Source organism: Barbatula barbatula (assembly GCF_947034865.1).
Source record: "Barbatula barbatula genome assembly, chromosome: 8".
Classification (NCBI taxonomy): Eukaryota; Metazoa; Chordata; class Actinopteri; order Cypriniformes; family Nemacheilidae; genus Barbatula; species Barbatula barbatula.
Window position 1 is genome coordinate 17875045 of NC_136771.1, and position 27000 is coordinate 17902044.

At 36.6% G+C, this 27000-nt stretch overlaps 2 protein-coding genes across 5 annotated transcripts; both read left to right on the top strand.

Annotated features, from left to right (window-relative positions):
* The first annotated feature begins 279 nt into the window (after positions 1 to 279).
* Positions 280 to 12898, top strand: ldb2b (LIM domain binding 2b). 3 transcript variants are annotated; one of them, XM_079461645.1, is made up of 10 exons: positions 280 to 574; positions 4792 to 4894; positions 6368 to 6540; positions 7477 to 7599; positions 9426 to 9509; positions 9595 to 9718; positions 10195 to 10248; positions 10772 to 10902; positions 11381 to 11436; positions 11916 to 12897. In XM_079461645.1, exons 1-10 carry the CDS (start codon positions 443 to 445, stop codon positions 11920 to 11922), a joined length of 987 nt encoding a protein of 328 aa, XP_079317771.1. In that variant the 5' UTR covers positions 280 to 442; the 3' UTR covers positions 11923 to 12897. The 3 variants fall into 3 exon arrangements, with proteins under 3 accessions (XP_079317771.1, XP_079317772.1, XP_079317770.1); XM_079461646.1 differs by having other exon boundaries at positions 307 to 574; positions 11381 to 11440; positions 11916 to 12898; XM_079461644.1 differs by lacking the exon at positions 11381 to 11436 and having other exon boundaries at positions 308 to 574; positions 11916 to 12898.
* A 568-nt stretch (positions 12899 to 13466) lies between these two features.
* tapt1b (transmembrane anterior posterior transformation 1b) lies at positions 13467 to 25801 on the top strand. Of its 2 annotated transcripts, XM_079463289.1 has the most exons (15): positions 13470 to 13672; positions 16466 to 16596; positions 16875 to 16993; positions 17158 to 17190; positions 18721 to 18883; positions 19136 to 19271; positions 21036 to 21133; positions 21248 to 21317; positions 21412 to 21492; positions 21567 to 21676; positions 22202 to 22261; positions 22554 to 22622; positions 23337 to 23413; positions 23494 to 23660; positions 23790 to 25801. In XM_079463289.1, exons 1-15 carry the CDS (start codon positions 13492 to 13494, stop codon positions 24020 to 24022), a joined length of 1728 nt encoding a protein of 575 aa, XP_079319415.1. In that variant the 5' UTR covers positions 13470 to 13491; the 3' UTR covers positions 24023 to 25801. The 2 variants fall into 2 exon arrangements, with proteins under 2 accessions (XP_079319416.1, XP_079319415.1); XM_079463290.1 differs by lacking the exon at positions 17158 to 17190 and having other exon boundaries at positions 13467 to 13672.
* The last annotated feature ends 1199 nt before the right edge of the window (positions 25802 to 27000 follow it).

A 27000-nucleotide genomic window follows, 5' to 3' on the forward strand; every position in this document is an offset into this window, starting at 1 on the left:
TGTTTTCATGCTTTATTGATTTATCTACAGTAGCACAGACTGCAGTGTGTCATTGGTGACATGTATGGGCGGGTTATCCGAACAAACATTTTAATAACTTACAGCAATTGCGTTCCATTATATTTTGCTCTAATTGGCCAACTTGTCAGACCCTACTGTAAGGAAAGACACTCCAATTTCCATAAGCCTCTTCTCCCGCTCCCTGCCTCCCTCCTCTCTCTCTCTCTCTCTCTCTCTCTCTCTCTCTCTCTCACTCCTACCCTCCCCCTCTCCTCTTCTGTCGTCTCCGCTCCGCTCTTCTCCTTTCACAGCAGAGCCCGCGTGTGATTTGACAGTCGCATCTCTCCGTGCGTCCGCGAGCGCGCGTGTGTATGTTTACGATCGTCGTGCTCCACGTGCGGCGTGTTGATGCGCTCCTCGCGAGCTGTCGGTAACAGAAACCATGACCGGCGCGCCGCGCGATCCCTTCTACTCCTCTCCGTTCGGTCCGTTTTACCGGAGACACGCGCCCTACCCGGTGCAGCCGGAGTACCGGATGCATGAGCTCAACAAACGGCTCCAGTCCCGGCCCGAGGTAAGTGATCACTCATAATAAACAAAAGCTCACTGTAGGTCATCATATTTAGTTGCATTATGAAAAGTATCATCGGATATTTGTATTAATGTAGATAGCAGGTTAAATCTTAGTGGGGATCTTCAAGCATGCAATAGATGAATAAGTATCACTTTAAAATGATAATGTACATTAGTTAACGCAATAGTTTACATTAACTTATAAACAGTCCTTTGATTGCACTTATTAATACAAGCTTTGTTCATTTCTTCATACTAAATGATGGTCGAGATGTGTAGTGGTAAAAGTGTGCGTTAACTTTAGTTAATTCATTTAGAACATTAAACATAGTTGCGATGTTAACCAATCATAATAAATAAATAAATACATCATTTATTCGCCTACATTCAAATATGAATAGTTGCTAGTTCATGATATCAAATACCAATAACAGACTCTGACATTATACAAACTTATGATACTGATACATTTTTAGGTGGAATCTATAGATTATTGATAGATAAACCAAAAAGAAAGATCCTACTGTTCGGTTGCACAGCACTGTATTTATTGCAGTATTAAGATACCAAATGCACTATTGATTTAAAGTTATTGTCATACTATTTCCGTTGAATGGCTAGTAGACGGTAAGAACAAAACAGCGAGATGATGTGGTTAAAATGTTTATGTTTTAGTGTTATTTAGGCGACCCTTTATTTGAATGAATCCTTGTTACTGTGTAATTACACAATAAGTACTATGTATTAATTAACATAGGGATTTTATAAAATTGGGGTTAGGTTAAGGATTGGCTACTTGAAATTATTCATATACTGTTATTACTGCTTTAAGTGCATTTTACATGTGTAACAAGGACACAAATATGTATAAAAAGGTTACCGGTTTAGTTCGGATTCACTGGCCCTCCATAATACCTCCAGTTATGGAGTCACTGGCCCTCCATAATACTTAAAGAGGAAAAACCTATATAATTTCTATATTATTTTATAAAGAATATAGATTTCCCCCAAAGCTAAATTGCAGCACAAGCTAATATTCTCCGCTCTTGATGCCGCTGATGTGTGTGCAAAAATAATCTGCAATAAATTGAACGCATGGAATATTGCCTCTGCTCAGAGAGAGCCTTGCGAATAACAGAAAGCAGAAAAAAACACCAGTAGAGGTATTGCAGTTTGATGGATAGCCCTGACAGAGAGTGAACTATTGGAATGTTGACCAACAGAAATATCCCTCATTTGGAATAAATGTTCAAACACATTTATAAACATGTAAACACACAATGATTTAAATGAATTGTTGAGGTTTTAGAGCCGTCAAAATCCGCTGTGATCAAGTGAATCTCAATAACATGGTAGCTGTCGTTGGCCCGGCCAAGGTGTAAATTGCTGCTTTTAATGGGGCGAGCCAACCTTAGGTGTGTGTTTATAATAAACTGTGTGCTTTGAAATAACAATCACTGTGCCAAGCTTAATTATGGTCATTTTTGGGTCATTCAGGGGCCACTTCTCTGTCTCATTCAGTGTTAAATATGTCAGAACGTGTGTGTTAATGTGCACTGTTAGACCTTTCAAGGCATTTCTACAGTAAAATACTGGCAACACTGTTGCCAGCTACTTACTGTAATGCAGATTCAACAGTTATTAGCTGGCAACAGTGTTGCCAGTATTTAACAGTAACTGAGACTTTACGGTGACTAACTGGCAACACCTTTAAATATACATTACAGTAAGAAGCTGGCAACAGTGTTGCCAGTATTTTACTGTAACTGAGACTTTACGGTGACTAACTGGCAACAATTTTGTCAGTATTGTACTGTAAATCAAGAATAACAGCTAATTACTGGCAGGAGTAGTGGTGATAGTTATTTACTGTAATGCATTACAATCACAGTAGAATACTACATATACATTGTGCTCCATCAAATATGCTGCATTTTATTTGATGGCATTATCTTCTAAAAAGACAAAGAAATTCAAAAGGTTCAAACAAACATAATTTATTACTTTAGCATACAAAACACAAGAAAATCCATAATTACATAAGACAATTGAACAAACCTGAAAGTTTTTTCTGAAATATAACATCCACTGCTAGTGTATGGCAATGTATAAATCACATTAAAGGAAAATAAAGAAAACAATTACACTATATTGTAGATATGGGATATCAATGGCAAAGATTACTCAAAATGTTAACCAAATACATTCTATTTTCTTTTACAATATAAAAAATATAAATAAACAACAGAAACTGTGTCACTTATCAATTCATTAAACATTTTCAACACAACTTTGCAAATGAATAGTAGACCATAATTAATGTGACTAATAAACTAAAGTATTAACTTACAATATTACACAAACACACAAATACATAAAAAAGGCTATTCTTCAAATGCATCCTGATACAAGATCATTGATAACGATGATGGATTCTCATGAAAGATGGCATTTTGCGTGATGCATGTGCCATCCTTATATCCTCCATTACCTTGTCATCATGATCAAGCATTTTTGACTGGTTGTACTGCTCCCTCACCGATGCTTGCTTAAACAGAGATTTAAGGGTTTCTATAACTGGCACATAATGACAAAAGCGATCTTTACCAGCTGTGTCACTGTCAAGTTATCAGGGTTTGTTTGCCTGCATGTCTGACCAAACTTGAAAAAGGCTCCAATCAACTTTAAGAGGGTGCATAGAATAACTCAAAGCATAGATTTCTTCATCATCAAATCAATGTATTATATGTTTCAATGAATATCTCAGATGATTAGCTTAATAACCTATACAGAAAACATAAATATATAAGTCACTGCACACAGTATTCAAAGATATTTTAAGTACAAACAACATTGTTAAAATATTTGCAGTTTATGTAGCAACTTAACAGCAATGTAAAATCAAGAACACTTCATAGCACACGTCCAGTTAGCATGCTAGGTGCTAAAACTACTAGCATAAACTACTCTCAAGCATCCAGTACACAACGAGTATTTGTCCTACCAGTAGCATCTCTAAGTTTATGAACACATTGTGGCTTTTCCCAGCAGTCTTTGGACAAACTCAATTGACCCAATGCTGATTTCCAATCTTGGGTAGGAGAAGCACATTCACTGCTCACAAAGATCTTTCAACATGCTGGCAATCACACACATCTGGTACTTTGTGCCATGTGCAGTTCCAATGCAATCAGCTTCCTTGGTTGTTCCAGGTAGCACTGTGCTCATACCCAATAGGCTTCACTCATTTTTATCTCAAATCTTTTTAATTTAACAATGATGAGTATATATATTTTCCTCTTTTTCTTCCATTTTAACTTTACCTTAACAGTCACTGCCCAGATATATTGGTTTTGGGGGAACAAAGTTGAAGTTCTTTTTGAAGTAGCTTTTACAACCTTCGTTGTACAAAGTTAACAGATCTTGTGCAAGTAATTCATCAATAATTTTGTCAATCTGCATGTGTGACCTTAATGAGGAGAATTTCTTAAAAATACAAGGGCACTGAAACTCAAACTGAAAATTCGCACTGTGTTGGTGTTTTTTTAACATGTGTATAAAAAAGGCCTAGTTGGCGTAAAGGCAATTCTCACAATTCACATCTGTACATTGTGGGTAATGTGACTACACAATAAAAAATAAACAGGAAAAATAAATAAAGAAGCGGTGGGGTGATAAATTATTTTCAACTCTAAAGGCTACTGAGAGTTGTAAGATGCTAAAAGCTAGCTAACAGGTAGCTTATGGAATCAAAAGATACAGAGCACATAATAAGAAATGATTAACTTATCTACGTTTGCAGTATATTTAACAAAAACCTTCTAAATATTTGAAATGTTTAATCACTCATTGTTGGGGATTTCATTTTAAGTTTCAAACCATGACAATCAAAGGAAAGGAACATAAACTCAATGATCACACACACCTGGCTGCCCTTAAAGTGGCAACACCTTTGCGTAAACAATTAAGCAGTCAGCGCACATATGTGTGTGTATGTGACAGTTTAGTAAAAAAGGCAGTATTTTACAGCTGAATATTACAGCTGTTCTCTGTAATGTGTTAATATAGTTATTAACTGTATTATATTATCTGAGCTACAGAAATGGACCTCATGTTTCAGTTAAATACTGTTTCCCAATGTTACTGCTAAATACTGACTATTTTAAAGTTATTTACCCTGTAATTTACAGCGAGGTTTAACAGTGTGTGATCCCATAGGACTGTGATATTCTCTGGTGGGATGCGTTCTGTACTGAGTTCTTTGAAGAGGATGCCACATTAACACTTTCGTTTTGCCTGGAGGAAGGACCCAAGACGTACAGTAAGTGTGTGCCGGGCTGTATCCACTATATACCTGATGGTTGATACGTCAATGTTTATAACAGTGGTCGATAAATATTACTTAAACAATTACATGTGGTCTCCCTCAATATAGAATATTTTACAGTATTTTTGAGAGTGTTTAAAATATCACAATGATGATTAAATAATGGGGCCTACCTGATTATTACATTAATATTGATCAAATTAAAGGGATAGTTCACCCCAAAAATGAACATTTCTGTCATGAATTACTCACCCTACAGTTGTTCCAAAACTGTAATGATTTCTTTGTTTGGTTGAACACAGAGACAGATATTTGGATGAATGCTTCTAACCAAACAGTTTTTGGACCCCATTGACTATCATAGTAGGAAAAAGGACAATGATAGTCAAAAGTGCCCCTGAACTGTTTGCTGTCCTAGTTCAGTTCTTTCCTGTGGCTCAGTGGTTAGACCATGGTGCTAGCAACGCCCAAGGTCACGAGTTAGATCCCAGGGGATTGCACTTATCAGAAACAAATGTGTAGTGTAATGCAATGTAAGTCTGCCAAATACGTTAGTGTAAATGTACATTCTTCAAAATATCTTTCTTTTGTGTTCATGAGAAGCAAAAAATTCTAAAGTATTTTTTCCTACTATGTTAGTCGATGGGGTCCAAGAACTGTTTGGTAATTATAAGCATTCTTCCAAATAACTTTCTCTGTGTTCATCCGAACTAAGAAATGTATACAGATTTGGAACAACTCCAAGGTGGGTAATTGATGACAGAATTTTTATTTTAAGGGGTGAACTGTCCTTTTAATCCATATAAGAATGAATTCAGACAGAAATATGCACGTGTGTGTATGAGTAGCGAGATTCTCATCAACTATTTAGATACAGTTCATATTGCATAAGAGATCCATACACTGTGCAGGAGTCTCTGGTTTTATCTCGCTCTCACTCTCTTAGAGAGAGTGAATTCGGATTAATTTGAGCTTGTTTGGGGTAAGACAGGCAGACAGTTGTGCTGGATTTCACATTCTCATTCATTTCTTATTCACTCTGTATGTGGTGAGATTTGATTGACAGGTCTGGGGTGTTCAAATAAATATAGGCCTGCAGACTTCACACACCTCTACTGCAGTGATTGACAGCTCCAGAGCACTAACTGTTCTGTGCACACGCTCAGCCTGCTGGACTTAATGCCTGCGGCTCTATTCAGCAGCCAGTTTGTTTCTAACTCTTGGGGGACCACACACTGAGACACACACACATACATTTACGGTTGCCAGTTGGGTTGTTTGGCCAGTGTGCCACTTAACTTTGAGTCTCTCTTGTCATATGGGCATGAGCAAACAAATAAAAACTTGCATATGAAGTTCATGCCGCTTTCACTTGGTAATAAGCCAACACATCACGGTAATATCTTAAGAATGAAATTGCCGTCTCCTCACATATTTCTCTCATCCACCACATTTTTTCTTTTCCAGCCATCGGCCGCACCCTCATCCCTCGCTATTTCAGTTCTCTGTTTGAAGGCGGAGTCTATGAGTTGTTTTTCGAGCTGAAACAAACAAAGGAGTCGTTTAACAACACAACTATTGCCGTTGACTCTCATCACTGTACTATGACAACTCAACACGGCAAACCAACGTTCACTAAGGTACGGTACGATAAGCACGCTCACAGAAAAATGTTGCTCGGTGTGTCTTTGCCTTCTCATTTGCGCACTAATGCATGCCTCATTGTGAATTCTGGGCTGGAACGGCACAAAACAAAAAAGGAAAATAAAACCCCCGCTCTCTCCCTCTGCTCTTCCTCTGCCTCCTTTCTCTCTCGCTCATCCACTCAAATCACTTTTTCTGTCCTATGGGTTTATGCTGCAAAATTCTAGGATGATCTGCTAGATACACTCTCATATCTTGTCATTACGCAAAAACGCTTTTGCTTCTATCGAAATTGTATCACACGATAGTTTGTTCGCAAACAAAGCCGCCACGTTTGTAAGACAACTGGAATGCCTGACTTCCATCTTTTGGACGGAGTGTCCCATGCAATATTGATATGATACACCACTATAGAATGCAAATTTTTCCACCTGTCACTTAGAGGGAGAGAGTTTGGTCCAACTTTGCTCTTTTGTAAATGAACATTTGTGAATTAAATATTGATTTGCAAGACCATGTGTTCTAGCTAAGTTATACAGATACTGTTCCCAAGTGTGTGTGTGTATATACTGAAGGCATTGATCAGAGCGTGTCTGCTGGGATTACATCCCTCCCGTTGCTATGCCAACCTCGCAGCTACCCTCCGTTCCCCCGGCAACTGAATGTTGGGGTTCAGAGTTCCACACAGAGAATCTTGCTTGTGCTGAAAATACTGCTTTAATGAGAGAACTGTATAATTTCTTATGATTTAACCAAAAGTAGTTGGGAGCAATTTTCTGAAATGTTTTTCACTGGTCAGGTCACTGCCATGATTTTGTAATTTGAAAGATAATCCCGAGAACGAGGGAGATTCCACAGCAAATAGGTGTTAATTGAGCTAAGTATAACCGAAGAGACACACACACCTGATTCAGTTTCTGTTTTTTTCACAGGTGTGTACTGAAGGTCGTCTTATTCTTGTGTTCACCTTCGATGATCTCATGAGAATCAAAACCTGGCACTTTACCATCACACACTACAGTGAGCTCATTCCTCGCAGTGTTTTGGCTGTTAATGTGAGTAATATCTATTATATTATTTTTATAGTTTTAAAAATTCCCCACTACAAGATAACCCGAATGACCTAGAATGGCAATACGAGCAGAATACGGTATCTCAGTATACTGTACAATACTCCAAAATGCTCAACTCGACTTTCCATTTCCTGTGTGACAAATGGACTGGAACTAATATCCGCTGCAATCCCCTTCTTGACTCATTATAGGATCAGAATAACAAGAATGAAGTGTTCTTAAAGAAAATGTGCATGCAAACCCCCAAATTTTTTCTTTTGTTCTGAGATAAATAGAATCTATTCTAAATCTTTATGGTACAGGTAGAACGATAGTTAGTTATGACACACATAAAAGATATGACTACACAAAATAGATTTTTTTCCCAATATAAGAACTTAACTTGTAGGTCATGTGGAAAAATGTAACAAAAATGTAAAATGACAACTAACTGTTGTTACATATTGTTACTAAATAGTCCAAAAAGGTTTTATGTTAATATGTAAATTACGAAAGTATTTATATTATTGTAGGGCTGTCAAACTATTAATCATTTGCAAAATAAATGTGTTTGTTTATAAAATATGTGTATATAATAATAATGAATATATAAATACATGTATATTTACATGTGTATAGTCATTTCTATATTCATATATAATTTATATTGTATATAAATACAAATATTTAACATATAAATATAAAAAAGGGGTTATTATTATGCTTTTAAAATGATACTTTATTACAAATTTCCTACTATGGTAGTCAATGGTGTGTTCATATGAACAAAGACATTTAAACAGATTTGGAAGAACGCGAAGGTGAGTAATTGATGACAGAATCTTTATTTATGGATGAACTATCCCTTAAGTTGATCTCACTATAGACCGTTTCATCGGATGCGAGCACACCTTACCCCCACTTATCTTCCCGTTTGCTTTTAGCTAGTGTCTAATAATATAACTATTTGTATTCAATATAATTTATGTTAATATTATTTAGTATTTTACTGTATAATATTTGTAGAATTCTGTTGTGTGTTCATTTTATAAACAATTTGTTGAATGGGTCCTGTAGTTTGGTCGCATTTAAACAAACCTTATGGTACATTGGGATCCAGCCAACTAAGTCTAAATTAAACAATTTTGGAGAGACAAGTTTAGCCAAGTAATGGTTCTTCTCGTTTTGTTTTTGTTATCAGAAATAATCTACAGTCACTCTATTGTTTGTGAATGTGTACCGGAAGTTAGTTGGGGGTCCTAAAAGTGCGCATGCGCAGCTACGTTTGTTTATGTTGTTAAGATAAAACCGTCTATCTATTTGCTATATGTTCCTACGTACATTTTTGTAACTCCGTAGGTAGAGCCTTGTGTAGCAGGCTAGCAGCGTAAAAAGCCATAGTAATGAACAAATAAAAATGTAGACCTTGAAACCTGTAAGTCACTTAGGATAAAAGCGTCTGACAAATGCATAAATGTGAACTGTATGTTTATCAGCTATACATATAAACTCTGATCTAAATGTGATCTCTACGTATCTGTTTTTTATTAAGACATCATCAGATTTCTTCTTAAAATTTCAGATTATGCACACTATTCATTTGTTTGTACACACAGGCGTGTGTCCTCAGATGTATTCACAGGTAACAGGCTGTAGTCAGGCAAACAAAAAAATGTATTTCAGTCCTTTTTTATCAATCAAGGTGAAAGCATCCAAACCTTTTATCTAAGCTGTCAGAATGTTGCTATGGAAACATATCCTGTAATGAATTAGAGCTCTGGATGGAGAAAATAAATGGACTTTTGTCTGTATGTGTGTGTGTCTGTTAGGCACAAGACCCTGGAGCTGTGGAGCAACTGTCCAAAAACATCAGTCGAGTGGGACTTACCAACCTCACACTGAACTACCTCAGAGTATGTTTCAATCATACAAACTATACATATATAGTCAGATTTTGATGATTTGAACGACTTGAAATATTGTTTTGCTTGTGTGTAGTTGTGTGTGATTCTGGAGCCAATGCAGGAGTTGATGTCTAGGCATAAGACATACGGACTGAGTCCCAGAGACTGCTTGAAGACCTGCCTTTTTAATCAGTGGCAGAGATTGACAACACCACCAGGTCTCACAAACACGCACACACACGCACATACACACTGCTTCCCTCGGCTACATTCTTCAGTACATCTCTTGTTTCATGGCCCCTCTTACATCGTGTACATTGTAAACATGTTTCATATTCCTTATTAACATTTCAAAGTGCTGAGCACAAGCTGTTAAGGGGTTTGTGATCTACATTAATTAATTAATGCTTTGACCATGCAATGGTTTTTATGTTGTTTTACAGCACTTTTCCAAAAAAGAACTACCTCCTGCTGTTCAGTGACAGTAATTCATTTACTTTCACTGAACAATACGGGTAGTGTTCTTTGAGACAACGCTCTCTTTTTCTCATTATTCTTTTCCTATTTACTCTTTTGCAGCCTTTTCACATAGTATTCACAAGATTGAATTTTATTTTCTGAAATCTTCTCAATATGCGTTCATGTATGTTTGTGTGACGATGCCTTTTGACTGTTGTTAATTGCTCTGTTTTAGTCGGACCCTCACCCAACTTCAAGACAGAAGTTTTTCCCGCTAATCCCAAAAAATGTGTGTATATTCATCTGTACAGCTCATGTTCACAGTGATAACACACAGCATATATACGTGTGTGTGTTTGTGTGTACATACAGACTGTATTCATTTTTTTGAAAATTCCACCTTAGCAATATAAGCTATTTATTTTACTTTGTACTTGTGAATATTTTTTTAATTCATGTTTGAAAATGTCACTTTAAATATATATTTTGATAGAATTGATAGAAAATGATTTTCTGCAATGTATTTTTGTGTGACTGAAAACAAGACGTGCAACATCATGCCTTTCACTATTCTTTTCATAACCTGCAAACAACTAATATTTCCGTTATTAAATGTGCTTGATTTATTTTCCTTTATATATTGGAATAGATATTGGCATATTAATTCTTGATGTTGATTTAATTTGGAGTTATGATATGGTGTATCTGCACTTTTTGTGCAGTAGTGTAAACGTCCACCCATCTTATTTTTCACTCCTATCACAACATTCATCAAAATTAAACTTTCCGCTCTGATGTGTTCTGAATGACAGCAGAACCAGCCAAACCAGCAACAAAGAGACGGAGAAGGAGGAACTCAGCTGGTAGCGCATCTAACAACAGCACAGGAAACAGCAAAAAGCGCAGCCCGGCCAATAATAATAACTTCAGCCTGCCTTCACAGGTATGTCTACATACACACACAAACACTTCACACAGAGACACACATACAGAGAGGTATACTAGGCCTACAGTATACTGAGACTTGCTACAATATAAATGAGGATCAGCTGCTTGTTAATATGTGTGTATTTGTGTGTGTGTGTGTCTGTGTGAATAAAAGAGAAAGAATAAGCGATATAGAGAGGAGACAGTATAGACAATATAATAAGCAACATAGAGAGGAGACAGAGCGCAGCTTACCCACCTTAACTGTTTCTTTTCCAGATTGTCTATTTCTATGCATTGTAGACTGTGGCACTGTATTATTCATTTAAAATAACTGTAATCTTTTCATTGTTTATACTAAATAAAAGTTTTAATTTGTAGAGTAATTTTTTATATATAGTCATTTGTGCAGTCTGATTAATTTGTTTGTAATTAAGACTCATTAGCCGTAATTGATTTGATGATAATTAGTATTGTCCGTCTCTGGTCCCCAGCCTAAACGTGTCGCCGGTGAAACGAGGGGTGGCGGGTGGCTGGAGGCGGAGCTTAGGTAGGTGAGTGACACATGCAGACAGTTATCACGCAGCATGTGCTGTCTTAATGAGCTATAGCAATGCAAATCTGCTAAATTAGCACATATGTTGTTATTTAGGTATTCTCTATCTGAAACAAACCAATTAAAGACCAAAGAAACAAGGTTGCAGACAAGGTTGTTAGCACGTGTGTGTCTGTATGCGTATGAGTGCGTGTTGAACAAAGCTTATGTTTCCAGCAAACTCTGTTACATGCTAAAACATTCATATTTATCATTTAATCTTAAATATTTCTCGTGGTTTTGTGCATTGCGCTGTCTGCTTGAATAGCCTTATTACAGGTTCAGGTTTAGCAAAAAAAAAGTTATAAAATATTCTGCTTCTTTTGTTTCTTCTCTCTCCCTCTTCATCATTTTCTTTCTACACCTCCGCCATTCTCTCTCGCTCGACCCCCTGCATCTCTGTTTACGTCAACACTCTCTCTCTCTTGCTGTAGGATGTGATGTTGGTAGGGGAGCCCTCTCTTATGGGAGGGGAGTTGGGTGACGTGGATGAGCGTTTGATCACGCGCCTTGAGAATGAACAATACGACCCTGTCAACGGTCTCCATGATGACGGTCTCCATGACTACACCAACTCACCGACACTTGGAAACGGGAGCTCCTGGAATGGGCAGCACCCTGGCAACCAGGACAGTAAGCCTGATACCGTGGCAACACAGCAGTTGGAGTAATGCGATCTGACAGTGGGTAGCTATGGCAACAGTGCTGTCAAGGGATGAGGGTATTTTGAACCGTAGAGGAGAAATTGCGGGCGAGAAGGTGTATGTGTGAGGCAGTTTGAGTGTGTGTGTGCTCGGTTGTGTGCATGCTTGCATTTATGTTGGCGTGTGACATGGTATTCCATACTTCAAATGTACAGCTTTAATTGTTTTAAGTATTCCAAAAAGAGGACAACTAATTGTTTTGCTGATCAGCTGGTTAAAGACCCGTTGAAAGCCTTGTATATACAGAACTATCAATTCATTTCATATCAGAATTTTTTCAGCCCTTTTTAAAGCTAAGTGGATGTCTCAGCTTTGTTCTGTACCGTACTGTTTGGTGTAGCTTCCAGTTAATGAAAAAACTCCCATTGTGAACGCTATAGTTTTTATTAGCACAAAGACAAATATCATTATTGCCCTTAAGTTTAATGCTTATTGTAAAACACCTGCAGTTTTGTGTTGTTAGTTGTGTATTTTATGTATGGTTTTCAAAGATTTGCATTAATAAAATGTGTTTGGTTATGATAACAGACTATGCCCTGTTATTCAGTCAATGCATTTGTTTCATGCATATCGCTAAAGATTGAGGATACAGAGTGAGTCTTAGTAATACAATTATAATAAATAAATTGATTCGATTTCTACTGCATATCTGCATATCTACTAAGTCATAAAAGTCATATATATGTGTTCATAATAAATATAAAATGTCATTTATAATGGTTTCATTTGTAAATCTATTTTCCCTCCAGTGGCCAAATATGTGTACTACATCTGCAACTCATATTTGTCTCAAAACATTGGCTTATTTTATGAAAAAACGAACATTTTATTTAACAAAGACAGTTTTAATATACATGAATTTGAGAAAATAATGAAGATAAACAGCCATCAAGAGCAAAAAATGGTGGATCCTCTAGTAATGTTAAAAATGCATTACAAGGTGATACCGAAGGTGTTTCATTAAATGCCCAGGGTATATTTGCTCATTTTAGTCTAGGCGTAACTACACTGAAGTTGCTAAAATATAACAGATTCGATTTTTTGGGGGGATTTTAAAACTATGATAGAAATTATCATAGTTTACTATCATTCCAAAATGTGTAAAAAAATAAAGAATGAGTAGCCTAAGTAAACTTATAGAATTGGATATGTTTGTTTGCTGTATAATTTATGAAGATAATGCACACATTATTAAATCGCTTTTTAAAACGAGTTAATATTCTTGATGCATTATGGGAGTTGAAGTCTTTTGTCGTGTGTTGCTACGTATGCCGTGACGCGTGAATGTTGTGTCTGTGAGGGGAAGATGGCGGACTCAGTAGCGGCTGGGCTAGGGGACGAAAATTATACCGAAAACGAGGATAAGGAGAGAGAGAAACTGCTCACCAACAAGACGAAAAAACATATCGGGCCTTCAGACGTTACGGAAACTCTGGGATTTTACGAGAGAAAGGCGAAATGTAAAGAAAGAAAGAGCAATTTGTCAGGTAAGAGTGTCAGACAGCGACTCTGTCTGTTGCAGAGACAGGTTATGTCTCAAAATATATTTACCTGTCTCCATAAACAGCATGTTTGGGCTTTACTGACACGGTCTGAACTTAGATTTGAATGTTTTATTGCGCGGAGATGTTTTCTAGGTTTATGAGGTTTGTAAGCAAAGTCATGCGCACACACAGCCGATACATAAGTGGCCGCAGCATCGGTTTGATTCTTCCACAAGATCAAGCAGCACAGCATCCTATTGCAGCCCTGGTTTATATATAGTATCGGTATAAATAAAGTGACTCGCGTGACATAAGTAGCCGCTTACACGATGAGACTAACTTTAGAAACTAAAGAGTAACTAAGATCAATACCTTTGCAGCATCACACCTGTCTTTTTTCTTATAAAAGTTTAGATTAGATTAGATTAAACTTTATTGTCATTATACATATACAAGTACAGTGTAACGAAATGTAGTAACCCTTGTTGTACTAAAGTAACAAAAAACATATAATAGTTGTTAAAGCTAGGGATGCACCAATATGTAAATTTGAGCCGATAACCGATGATTCTTTAACATTGGAAGCCGATAACCTATATATTGGCCGATTTAGAGTATCTAGATATTAATATAACATTTCTTAAGATTGAAACAAAAGGCAGAAAGTGGACAACTGCTTTTACATGAAAACATTCAGTTGGGCTTTGGAATTAATCGAAATTTAATCGTAATTGGCAGTTTTGGCCGTCATCAATTACAAAAACTAAATAATCGAAGCAAACGATTATTGTGCCGCATTCCATTTTGCAAGGATCCTCTCTTTTCTTGTAGTGTAACTCCACAGCGAACCCTTTTCTTTACAGAGGTACAGTAGCAGTGCTATTTCCTTACATTTATTTTTCAGTTAGATTCATTTTCTATGTTATTTTAAGGGTTAATGAGCAATAAAGTAAAATATTTGTGATCTCAATATTGGCCAAAATAACCGCGATTATGTTTTTTGTCATAATCGAGCAGCCCTAACATTCAGTGCAGAAAACACTTTTTTCCCATAAGTTAAAGATTCTTTAACCTTCAGAATTTTGTAGTATATCTTTTATTTAATAAACAATTATAGATGTTCTTCCAGAGCAACCCAGAGAAATGTTCTTAATAGCCACATGTCTAACCGTTCTCAAGACAGAAAGCAATATGCATTTGTGATTTGAATTTACACATTCATAAAAACTGTGTCTACATACTGTACCACATTAACAATGCTTTGCTATCATTACAGAAAGACAGTACTGTATGTATTTTAACTGTGAGCAGCGTGCAGCTGGAGAAGTTTAACCAAAGCTAATTATTTATATAATATATATATATATCGGCTATAATATATCAACCTTCGTTTTTATTATCGGCCGATAATATTAAAAATGACCATTCATATCGACAGGTACCGATATGGCCGATGATTTATCGAATAATACCATGCTTTTGAAACACCAGTAACAGATCATTCTTTGACATTGGAAGACGATAACCGATATAGTGGCCAATATGCAGTATCTAATATTAATATATTATTTCTGAGCCTGAAACAAAAGGCAAAAACTGCTATATATTTAAACATTGACTGCAGAAAACTTTCAGTTCTTTTTTTTACTGTACACCAAGGCAATTCTACACTAGTTTCTTGAACTGTTAAACTTTTCTGATATGTTTATGAAATAAACAAATGATATTCTTCTACTACTGTATTGAGCAGAGTGCACCTGAATTGGTTCAACCAGAGGAAATTATTCATCATTTATCGGCTTCAATATATTGGCCTGATTGTATTAACGGTATTGATACGTCCAATACTGATATGGCCAGTAAAATATCAACTTTAAAATGTTGTGTATTTATTTGAGCTTTAAAATAATGAATTAAAAAAATGACAAATATAAACAACTTTTTCACGATACATTATCGGCTACCTGTGTAAATATCTGTTTATAAATTATTAGGTGATTCTTTTTATTGCATTTAAGTCATTTACACACACGTTCAGTGGTTATATGTCCCTTTGGCCTTGGTTTCTCGTTCACTTTGTTTATCTGTAACCATGGTTTTGTAGTTCCTTCTCTTGTACTGTTGGAAATAGGAAGTCCGGTGTAGCGGCCAGATAAAGCATTCACAGTGTGTGCGGTTCGTTTGAGGACAATCTCTTGCCCTTATCACAGATGTGTTTTTTTATTCAACATAAACATGCACTAGGAACAGGAAATAGAGCTTACTGTTAATGATCACTATCAAACCACAACTGTATGAACAGTTTTCCAGTCAAATATGTTGCATATTGTAACTGTGTGTGGTAAGATTGTGCAGTAGCATAATACTGTGCTGATACTATTCGGCTTATCTAATAATCTTGATGACCTCCATTAAGTGATATGTTACATGTAAAACATTATTCAAAATCAAGGCTGAATCTAAGATGTATAAATGCTGTAGAAGTTTAGCTTGTTAGTTCATGTTAACTAATGCATTAACTTATTGTTAACAAATACAATTTTATTGTAAATTGACCATATATTTTTAAGCATTTTCACAAGTGGACCATTAAATCATACTATTACAGTAGGTTACATTGTAACCTGAATTTAGTGTAAAGGACTTGTATATATTTCTATATAGGACTTGTGTTTATAAATCACCATTTATCTCTTTGTCCCCCATTTATAAGAATATTTAATATTTACGTGTTGAGTGGTTTCGCTTTGCTTGAATGCAGTGGCTAGACATTCAGCTGTGTGTATTTGCGTGCAGATCTATCTCTGGTGAGGTTTATTCGTACCGAGTTGACAAGAGGATATTTTCTGGAACACAACGAGGCCAAATACACAGAGCGGAGAGAGAAGGTCTACACCTGCTTGCGGATTCCCAAAGAACTGGAGAAGGTACCAATCACATCTGCATGCAGTGCACTCATCTTCTCAGTCAGCTGCGGAAAAACTAAACCAGCTGTTAAAAATACATTTAAACAATTCATTGGCTATTAAAATGAGTTTGCATGTTTATTTTGACAATGCAATAAAATTCAACTAACCACACAAAGATAGAGTAGTAAAATTAATAGTCTTATTTAAAAGGGAAGAATAAATAATGTTCATATACTATAGTAGAATGTGATGTCGGTGATGTCACTCTCTCACATCCTCTCTCTCTTTCTCTCTAGCTGATGATCTTTGGGTTTTTCCTATGTCTGGATGTTTTTCTGTATGTGTTCACACTGCTGCCTCTCAGAGTTCTGTTGGCCCTGATCAGACTGCTGACACTGCCCTGCTGCGGCCTCAGGTAACACACACATTTCACACAGGGTGGGCACTATACCCAAACATATTAACAATAGTATTTTATGGACGCTTCTTTCCTTTAATTTTGTTGTCACACACACAAGCAAACCCAAAACTATTGTGCATATAGTAGCTGCTCTTCACTGTATATTCTTCTGCCTGCAGGGCTTATATATGCCCCTACTGCAAAAAGAGCAGGTATGCAGAAAAGATTACTGCAGCTGCTTTACACACACACACATACCCACACACTCATGCACACCCTCACAATGGCTGATGTTGCCATAGTTACCTAATCTTGCACTGTTGTGTTTGATATCACTCTGAACTACTGAAAGCATTTGAGACCATTCTCAGAATTCCCCTGTCCTTATAGTATTTAGAATAGGCTTCCATGATCAGCCACTGGATGGCAGTGTAGTTGGGCTTCTTTAATGTTTTTATTAGATGTGTGACACCCTGTCTACACCAGGGACATGACAGCCTGCTTGTTCAAGTGTAGAGACAGTGTCATGAATTGACACAAATTATTCAGATCAAGTTTTAATTGTATTCAAATAAATTATTGTAATTATTTAAAAAGTACCCCACATTAACATCTTATACAAAATAATTTTCTTGTTAAAGTAAGAATTGGATTGCTATTTGTTAATATTTCACAACAGTGTAAATTTCCTTTACGATTACATACTTTGCTTCAGTCACATTTCAGAATGCTGGTTTTAAGATGTTTCATCATTCAGTAAAATGTTGTAATTGAATGAATTCTCATCTATTTACAAATTCTGTAGAAATAATAGATTACTCATTTAGATGTGAGTTAAAGGAGTAGTTCACAATAAAACGATAATTCACTCAACCACATGTCATAGAAGCCGTTTATTTCTTCTGTCGAAAACGAAGTGAGGCTTTTGAGGAAAGGTTTTTCAGGGTCCTTATAATGCACTTAAATGGGGGGCTGTTGGTAAAGGTCCAAATTTCAGTGTCACCGCAGCTTCAAAAGGCTCTACACGACACCAGCCGATGAATAAGGATGTTGTCTAGCGAAACAATTGGTCATTTTCCAAGAAAACAAAATAATTATATACTTTTTAAACATAAATGTATTGCTTGCTCAGCCTGGGAGGTCTTCCAGGATGCGCCTCCACGACTTCCGTAGTACGCAATCACATTGGAAAGGTTGCGCGAAATGTAGATTTCAACATGAGGTCAGAACTTGCGCTTGTCACACGTGTGTTTTTCACGTGACTATGTAGTATGTTAAGTCGTTGACGTGCTACACGGAGGCATGTGGGTGAGTGAATTATCATGAAATTGAAATGTACTATTTTAAAAACAATGAATATGGCAAAAACATGACATTTTTATAATAACAGCTACAATAAACTAACTTAACAATAACCCATTTGAACTATATGTAGTAATGAAAACATCATAAAAAAATAAAACCGTCGAATATGCCACAGCTTGCACACTGTTTGAAGAATATGCACCCTGCCAGGGTATACCGAGATATATGTTTAATAAGTGTTTTTTTTCTGGTGCACGATGCTTGCATCACTGTGTGTGTGATTCAAAATCACTAACCCAGTGGCTGTGTGTGAAGTAGGTGACCAACAGAGGAATTGCTTTGTCGTTGCGATCTGCTATTAGTTAGTTATCTGATTTACCGCTATGAAGTCAGTTTAACCGGTAGATGTTTTTCTATGTGTGTCTGTGTGTATACAGCGGATCACGTATCTTGCAGCCTGCTCAGGTGTGTGATGTTCTCAAGGGCTTCATCATGGTTTTGTGTTACTTCATGATGCATTATGTGGATTATGCCATGATGTACCATCTAATCCGGGGTCAGTCTGTCATCAAACTCTACATCATCTACAACATGTTGGAGGTATGGTAGCATAACGCTTGCATTTATGCAGCCTCCATGTTATCATGTTTACATCACGTAAAGTATGTTACATTCATTTGCTTAGTTGTCTAAAAAGATGATGTTTCCTCCCAGCTCAATATTACCTCAGATTTTTCCATTTCCCCAACTTGAAACATATATTTATATGAAACTGATAGCTTATGAAGGCAGCAATATGGCTGTAAATATTAACAGCAGGTGAAAAGATGCTTTTCTGTGTTTCACCTCTAGGTGGCGGATCGCTTGTTTTCATCCTTTGGTCAGGATATTCTGGATGCTTTATACTGGACTGCAACAGAACCTAAAGAGAGAAAGCGAGCACATATAGGAGTGATCCCACACTTCTTTATGGCTGTTCTCTATGTCTGTATCCTTCATATTAGTGTTGTATTAAGTACCATATAGTTATATCTTGGGACAAAAAGAGCGAGACTAAGCAAGTTGGTACATGTTGGCTGAGGAAATCAATAACTTTGAAGTACCATATAACAATTACTGTCTCGCTGCTGTTCTGGGGTCTCATTTTTAAAGGTTGCATACGCACAAAACCGGGCCACGTACGCCACTTTACAAAACAAACTTGATGGGTGCGCACCTGTAAGCTAACTCTGACCCATTCGTACGCGCATTCTGGAGACAACGGGACGTGGCAACACAGACGGCGAGTTGGTGAACTCAAATCTGTGAAGATCGATTATAAGTTTTAATGCCTCACACACATATCATACGTTAGATCCAGGTTATCATGAAGATTAAGTCCAGCAGTGTTATTTGCGCTTGTACTGAGTGATAATTGTTTCATAAACACTTTTTTGTAAACACCAGCTCAAATCTTAAATCTAAATTGAATCTAAATATTGAATCAGCACTGTCTCACCATCACATTGTTCACTACGGGACCATGCGTACGCATTCTTTTACTGGTGTGAATGAAGACTAATAATAGAGGCAAAATTATTTCATATATTTTCTCTTTTATAAACACATTTGATTAAATATTTCAGTCTTATTAATGGAGTTAAGCATTCAAGTAATGTCTAAAAGTTGAACAAAAGTATAGATAGATTTCTAGAACATGTGCTGCTTTTAAACATTATCCTGTGGCATGTTGCGCGTTTTAATGTTTAAATGACAGCGAGGAGTGCGAGGTCCTCTTAAAGAGTACATATTACGAGATTATGTAAATTACATTTCATGAAGGGTTTAATGTTGCCATGTGTGAATGTAAGCAGTCGGCCAAGTTGTAGAGCCGAAGGTGAATGCATAGCAAAGTTATTGGCTTGGAAAAAAGAGAGACGACTCTGAATCACGCTAGTCATGCCCTAGTCCGATTCAAGAACCGCCACAGATTTACATCACTACATATAGTCCCCGCCTACGTTTTGCTAGGACTGCACGCGAAAACCTCCTTCTTCTCCCCTCGTTCGCGGTAGACCAATCATAGCAGACTAGATCATCTGACCAATCAGATCAGAGTAGGCTGGCGGAAAGAAGGGGATTAGATGGATGATTCCCCCAACATATCATTTGAGAATCAATAAAGAAGCAAGGGACGAAAAACTGCCTATGATAACAAAATTAAAAACCCTGTTTGTACGGATATTTGTTTTAGGACACTACATAAACCAAAATAGGACCTTGAAATCAAGGAATAAATTGCAAAACTCGTGTTCTAAAATATATTTAATGTATATAAAACATTTCTAGCGAGAACAATGATCAAAGGGGTGCAGCGCTCCATTGGCTCATTTCTTCCACATGTCTCGTACTGTCACGTGAATGGAAATATTTACATGCCAGTGATATGCAGATGAGGTTATGCATAGTTTAACTAGGCGTTATAAGCTCCATATATCGGGGTGGAGATACACATACGTCTTCCCCTGACTTGGATTTATAAAGTTATGCGCAGGTTCTGGTGCATACATGGTTTCCTACATCTGAAAACGTTTGTATGTATGCAAAAGCTTCCTTTTGTGCATGCGCACACTTTAAGGGTGAAATCTACGCAAAGTTTTATAAATGAGACCCCTGGTCCTGTATCAGCAGTTTTGTAACATTCTCCAATCAATTTAATTAATATTCAACATATTCAGTCGCAGATTATATGTTTCCTTGATTGATAATCCAGTTCTGCACGCCATTCTGATCATGGTCCAGGCCACCACACTGAACGTAGCTTTTAACTCGCACAACAAGTCACTTCTCACCATCATGATGTCAAATAATGTGAGTGTAAACACACACAGTCAAAACACAACTAGCATGCCTTAGCATCTGTATCCATATTGCGATACGTACTTTGTCAAGCCTATCTTGACGTATATTTTTTTCTCTTTAAAGTTTGTTGAGATCAAAGGAAGCGTATTTAAGAAATTTGAGAAAAACAACCTCTTTCAGATGTCCAACAGTGGTAGGTTTAAATATGCTTAAATAAATATGTTATCTTCATATAAATGGAAAATATGTCCACCTTAAACCTGTTTCTTCTGTCTGTGTTATTTTAGACATTAAAGAAAGATTTACAAACTACACCCTACTTCTGATTGTCTGTCTCAGAAACATGGAGCAATTCTCCTGGAATCCAGGTATCTGGTCACTGATAACCATCAGTTTGTACACACGAGTCGATATCTGTATTAATCGTTGATTTTGCTGTAAGATCATCTGTGGGTGTTGTTTCCTGACGTGTGCATGGTCATCGCCTCGGAGATCGCAGTGGATGTTGTCAAACATGCCTTCATCACCAAGTTTAATGACATCACAGCAGATGTGAGTACAAATGGCATTGTTCTCGAAAGTATTCAATGACAGTCCATCTAAAAAGTCCCAAATAGTTTGAGTGGATGTAAAGACAATGTGTGTATAGTGAACAACGGATAAAACTGGCCACAGTTGGAGAGGTAGAGGGATATGAAAGGCAGAAAGAGGAGGGCACTGTAGTTACAGACAGGGATTAAAGACAGAGATCTGCTTAGTTTAGCCAGGAAGATTAGTGTCACAGCACACACACACTCGCACACTTCTCCCACGGTTATACTAGCTTTCGTACTTATCATTAGCATTTATTCTATTCTATTCAAAGACATTTAAGAATAGTTTTGTGTGCATTTTGTGTGTCGGTGCTTTTTAAAGAAATGTGCTAACTAAACATTAGATAGTAATAAAACGTTTTAGGGGTAGCCCAGGAGTTGTAAACAGTATTTGTCAGTTTATATTTGGCAAGTAAACTAATTTCTCACCTAAGAGAAAGCCTAAGCTTTACTGATTAAGTAACTGTATGGTTGTGTGTTTCAGGTCTACAGTGAATACAGAGCAAGTCTGGCCTTTGATTTGGTCAGCAGCAGACAGAAAAATGTAAGTGCATCTCTACTCTTTTTAAAGTATCAAAGGTTATTTTGACATCAGTCCACTTGGTTAAACTATATTCTAGCCAGCAGCTGTATACTTGAAAAGGAAATGGTTTCCCCTAGCATACAGATTAGTTAGTTTATCTAATCATATGTGGAAGATTATCTATCAGTATTATCTCCTTACTGTCTCTGGTATATTTACTGTTATAGCTGGATATTTACTGTTTTTCTGTTGTAGAGAGTACGGTTCAGATTTATCAACCAGATTTGTGTGTGTGTGTGTGTGTGTGTTCTAGGCGTACACAGACTACAGTGACAGTGTTTCAAGGAGGATGGGTTTCATTCCGCTTCCTCTTGCTCTACTGGTAACCTTCTACCTTCCACTTCACATTATTAAATGTCACTCAATATACAGATATCAAGAGCAAAATAGAAATATTTTATATTCCAACAGTGGAATGTAAATCGGTTAACCCGGAGTCTGAAAATGTGTGCTGTGATAAAACTTTTGCCTTATGTTTTTAGAGTAGTTAACTCAACAATAAAAATTCTGTCATAATTTATTCAGCCTTGTGTAATTTCAGGCTCCATTGTGTAATTTTTGGAGGATCTATTGATAATGAGGCGTTATGTTTTTATTACCTTAGAATGAGCTATTTCTATCTATATACACCGAAGTCCCCCTGCATGGAATCTGCCATTTTGCTTTTACAGAAGCATTTTGCGACCGGTTTTTGAGACGGCGCAAACTGGAATTACCAAAAAAGTCAGCAGATTCTGTATTACCCTGTTATTGAGTAATGTCATATCCCACTGAAATAAATGAAAAACTGCACATTGTAATTTCTGTGAGTTTAGTCTATTATAATCAAAGTGTTTGTCAGTATTACAGCTGTTTTGGGGGAAAATTTAGGAATGGCATTGCAGGCTGATTTAAGGTTTCCCCCTTAAATTTCATACAGGTTATGAATGACATGAGTAAATGATAGAAAAATGATGTAAAGATTTCAATACTTTTAAGGCTGTCTACATTGAAGATGCTGTGATGTTTAGTAACGTGAGTGTTTTGTGACTGACAGCTGATCCGGGTGGTGACCAGCTCTGTGAAGATCCAGGGCTCTCTGTCCATCGTTTGCGTGGTGCTCTTCTATCTGGGGTATGCTGACATACCTGGTGTTTTGTTATTATCTAATATTATGCATGATGTTGCACTGACCTTGTGTTTTTTTTATTCAGTATGATCACTCTGAAGGTGCTGAATAGTATTGTTTTGTTGGGAAAATCCTGTATGTATGTGAAGGAGGCAAAAATGGAGGAAAAGTTATTTCAGAATACCCCCTCGGCCGCACCCAGCAGGGTGTCCAGCAGAGCCCAACGAACCAAACACACACAAGAACCATCAGGTAACTTTTAAAATAAGCTTAAAATCATGTTTTTGTCATAACAAATAAGTCTTACTGTTTCATTTGTAACAAAGTTAATGTTTTCAAATGTCTCGTCGTCATTGACAACTGTCCTCTTCCCCTCTAAAGGTGAGCCAGTCGATGAGGGTATGTCTGCATCAGTTACAACTCAGCCAACCCACAGGGACGAAAGACCCGCCCCTCAAATCCCCACCAGCGACTCAGATCAGTTCCTCACTACACCAGATGAATCTGAGGAAAAAAACCTTATTCAAGATGAAACTGAACTTCAAGACAGAGCTCCCAAAAAAGACTTGCTGGAGATCGATAGATTCACTATCTGCGGTAACCGTATTGACTGACATGAACACACCCTCAAGTTTGAGAGTGATTTCAGGATATGCACTGAAATGCCCGCCCCTCTCTGCCAGCTTGATCTGTTTTGACCTTTGAACCTGAGCTCATCGGAATTGGGCAGCCTGAAACTGCAGGATATTTATTAATACGTGATGCACCTTATTTATTTAAGACTTTGAATCAAACACATTCATACATCACACACATCATGACGGTCTTAACTTTTTGGACTTTTCAGCGTTCTGAGGGTCCAAGCAGGAGTGCGAAATACAATTTTTTCCCTTCATTTTGTCTGCTATTCTGTCTTATGCCTTCAACTTTCTAATACATATTCCCTCAAAAAAGATAAGCTTCCAATTTTAAATGTCTCCACGTTTTGAATATACATACAAAAAACGAATTGCCGCTGATATTGGGAGCAGATGCTGAATAGTCAATTAACATCCGATATTTAAGAATCTTAACTAAAGCCAAACAGAAAATTTACGTTTTTGCAAAAATCTTCTGTGTAACAGCGTGCGGCATATATTGACCTCGGAAACAGATTTGAGTCGGGTTATGAGTGACTATTATATAAACGTGTAAATCTCAACCTAACAATAGCCAAAATAGTCAGTTAAAATTGCGTTATTAAACATCATTCAACTTTGATAACAGCTCATGTTGTGCTTATAAAATAATTTAAGTAGAATATCATCATAGAGATCAATGTGTAAATACAGTGAAGCTGTCTTCAAATCATTTTCTTTTCATATAATATGGTCATATTGTGTGGGACTACTGGATTTCAGAATGCAAGGTTTATTTCCCAGTTATGATATAGATACTGTATATATATGATGGATATTTTATTTCTGTATATCTTTTTGACTAAAAAGAATAACAACTATGATGAGAACAATTTTTTAATTCCACAGAACACAAAAGTGTGGCATTTGCTTAATTTCATTATGATGACATTTCAGATCCTCACACTTACAACTACACTAAATGCTATAATACAACTAGTTTTTATTCACATGCATATTTGCATACAATAGAATTGGGCATCAACAGTGGTCATCTGTATGGAGGTGCCTTATATTTTGGTATTTATGTATAATTTAGAAACCATATTAAGTGAAAATATAGAGTATGCCAAGGAATTCTTTGTGCTCAATTTCCCACATTAATGCAAACTCATTTGAACAATGAGTCACGCTCAACTTAAACTGCCAAAATGATATGTATGAGGATCTCTTTTTTACTTAATTATTAATATGTCTTAAAGTATTTTATTGAGAGTACATATACAGTTATAATTGATATGTGATAACATGGCATTGATTGAAGTAGATGCAGTCACATAACAACTGCCTGTGGATTACCACAGATAGAATTATCCAGTAACTCTTGAAGTGATTGTTTTTTGCGATGGTACAGTTTCGATATCAGCGCTAAAATACATGATTGTGCTTGAAACATCCATACACATACAAACTTGTGTAAACCAAACTCTATATATTAGGGGAAACTGAAAATGACATCAATCCAATGTATTTTCAACCAGCTGAATTGTTTTATTCCCACTGCTTTCCTCTTTGACAATATTGTTCCACAGTCTGTTTTCTCTGTGTGTTTATGTACCTATATTGACTTCTAAGCATTCAAGGTTCTTACAGATTCATGTTTCCTATAGAAACTGAAAGGAAATGACGATGTCACATCCCTTACATGCGATGTTTCAGAGACAGAACTGGGGAGAGGAATCGGGCGTTGTGTTAATAAAAGTTTTGTTGTTTTGTATTCTCTTGTGGATCTTATTTTCTGTGCCAGTGGTTGTTAAAGAGTTTCCAAGGTATTAGTGCGGCTTTCAGTGTGGATGAACCAAATAACACACACACACAAAATACCAGATTATTCTTGTTGACTAGGTGGCACATGAACAATACAATACATATACAAACTATGAATTATGCCACTTTATTCAATGAATCTCATGTTCAAAATGACACCAGTTAATGCAATGCATTAATGCAACACAAGGTATTTATGCCCATGTATTACAGTGATTTCAAAACCAAAATAATTTGCCTACTTTTATGCGATTATCGTGAGAAATTGGGAAAGATTAAGTGTTTTTTGATGAGGTAGGAAAGAAAGCCAAGCCCTCTGACCCCAGGGCAAAACTAGTCGCCTAAAGATAATGCAGTGTTAACTGATCTGCACTAAAACCATAGGGATCTAGACACTTGTTTAAACCGATTGTGTTTTTGACCTCAAATGATTACAAAGAGTGAGTAGTATTTAGACTTGACCATGTGGTGAAATGTAGAGTAGATATAGTTTAGTTATAGTACTTTAAAATTGAAAGATGCTTTATGTTGATTTTCAGATTTAAATAAGCTTTTGATTCAAACTTGGTCTAGAACTCTTGTCTTCAAAATTGCTGAGATAATACAAATTGTGGCTTCTCTCTCTACTCGTTTTATTGGCATTCATGTCCATACACACACAGCCACACAGAGCCTTTTCAGCTGTTCCAATTGAAACCATGGGACATTTCAATGAACAGAGCAACTTGACTAGTGTCTTGGCAAAGTGCAGAGATGCAGCTTTTTCCCACACCACTGACTTTGTAACGTGTGTACTGAAAGGGACACTATGTATTTATGTCTGAAGCTGAGCTCTGCATTACTAATCAAAGAAATTCAGTTATTACAATAACCATTCATCTTTGATCATTTTGGTATGTAGTCTATAAATAATGAATGTTGTTATTTTGTGGGTGGAAAATGATTTGCTAGTAAAATGTTTTGTTTGAACAAGATGGCACACAGAGATCTGATGTTTCCATTATCAACATCTATGCTTGGAACCACTGTAGCTGAAAAGAATGATAAACTTGTCAGCTATTATTAAAGGCATGAGTTGGACTGGATAATACGTTGAAAAACAACCAACATACATGCAAACTCATGAAAAAGCCTCATGAAGTTAATAA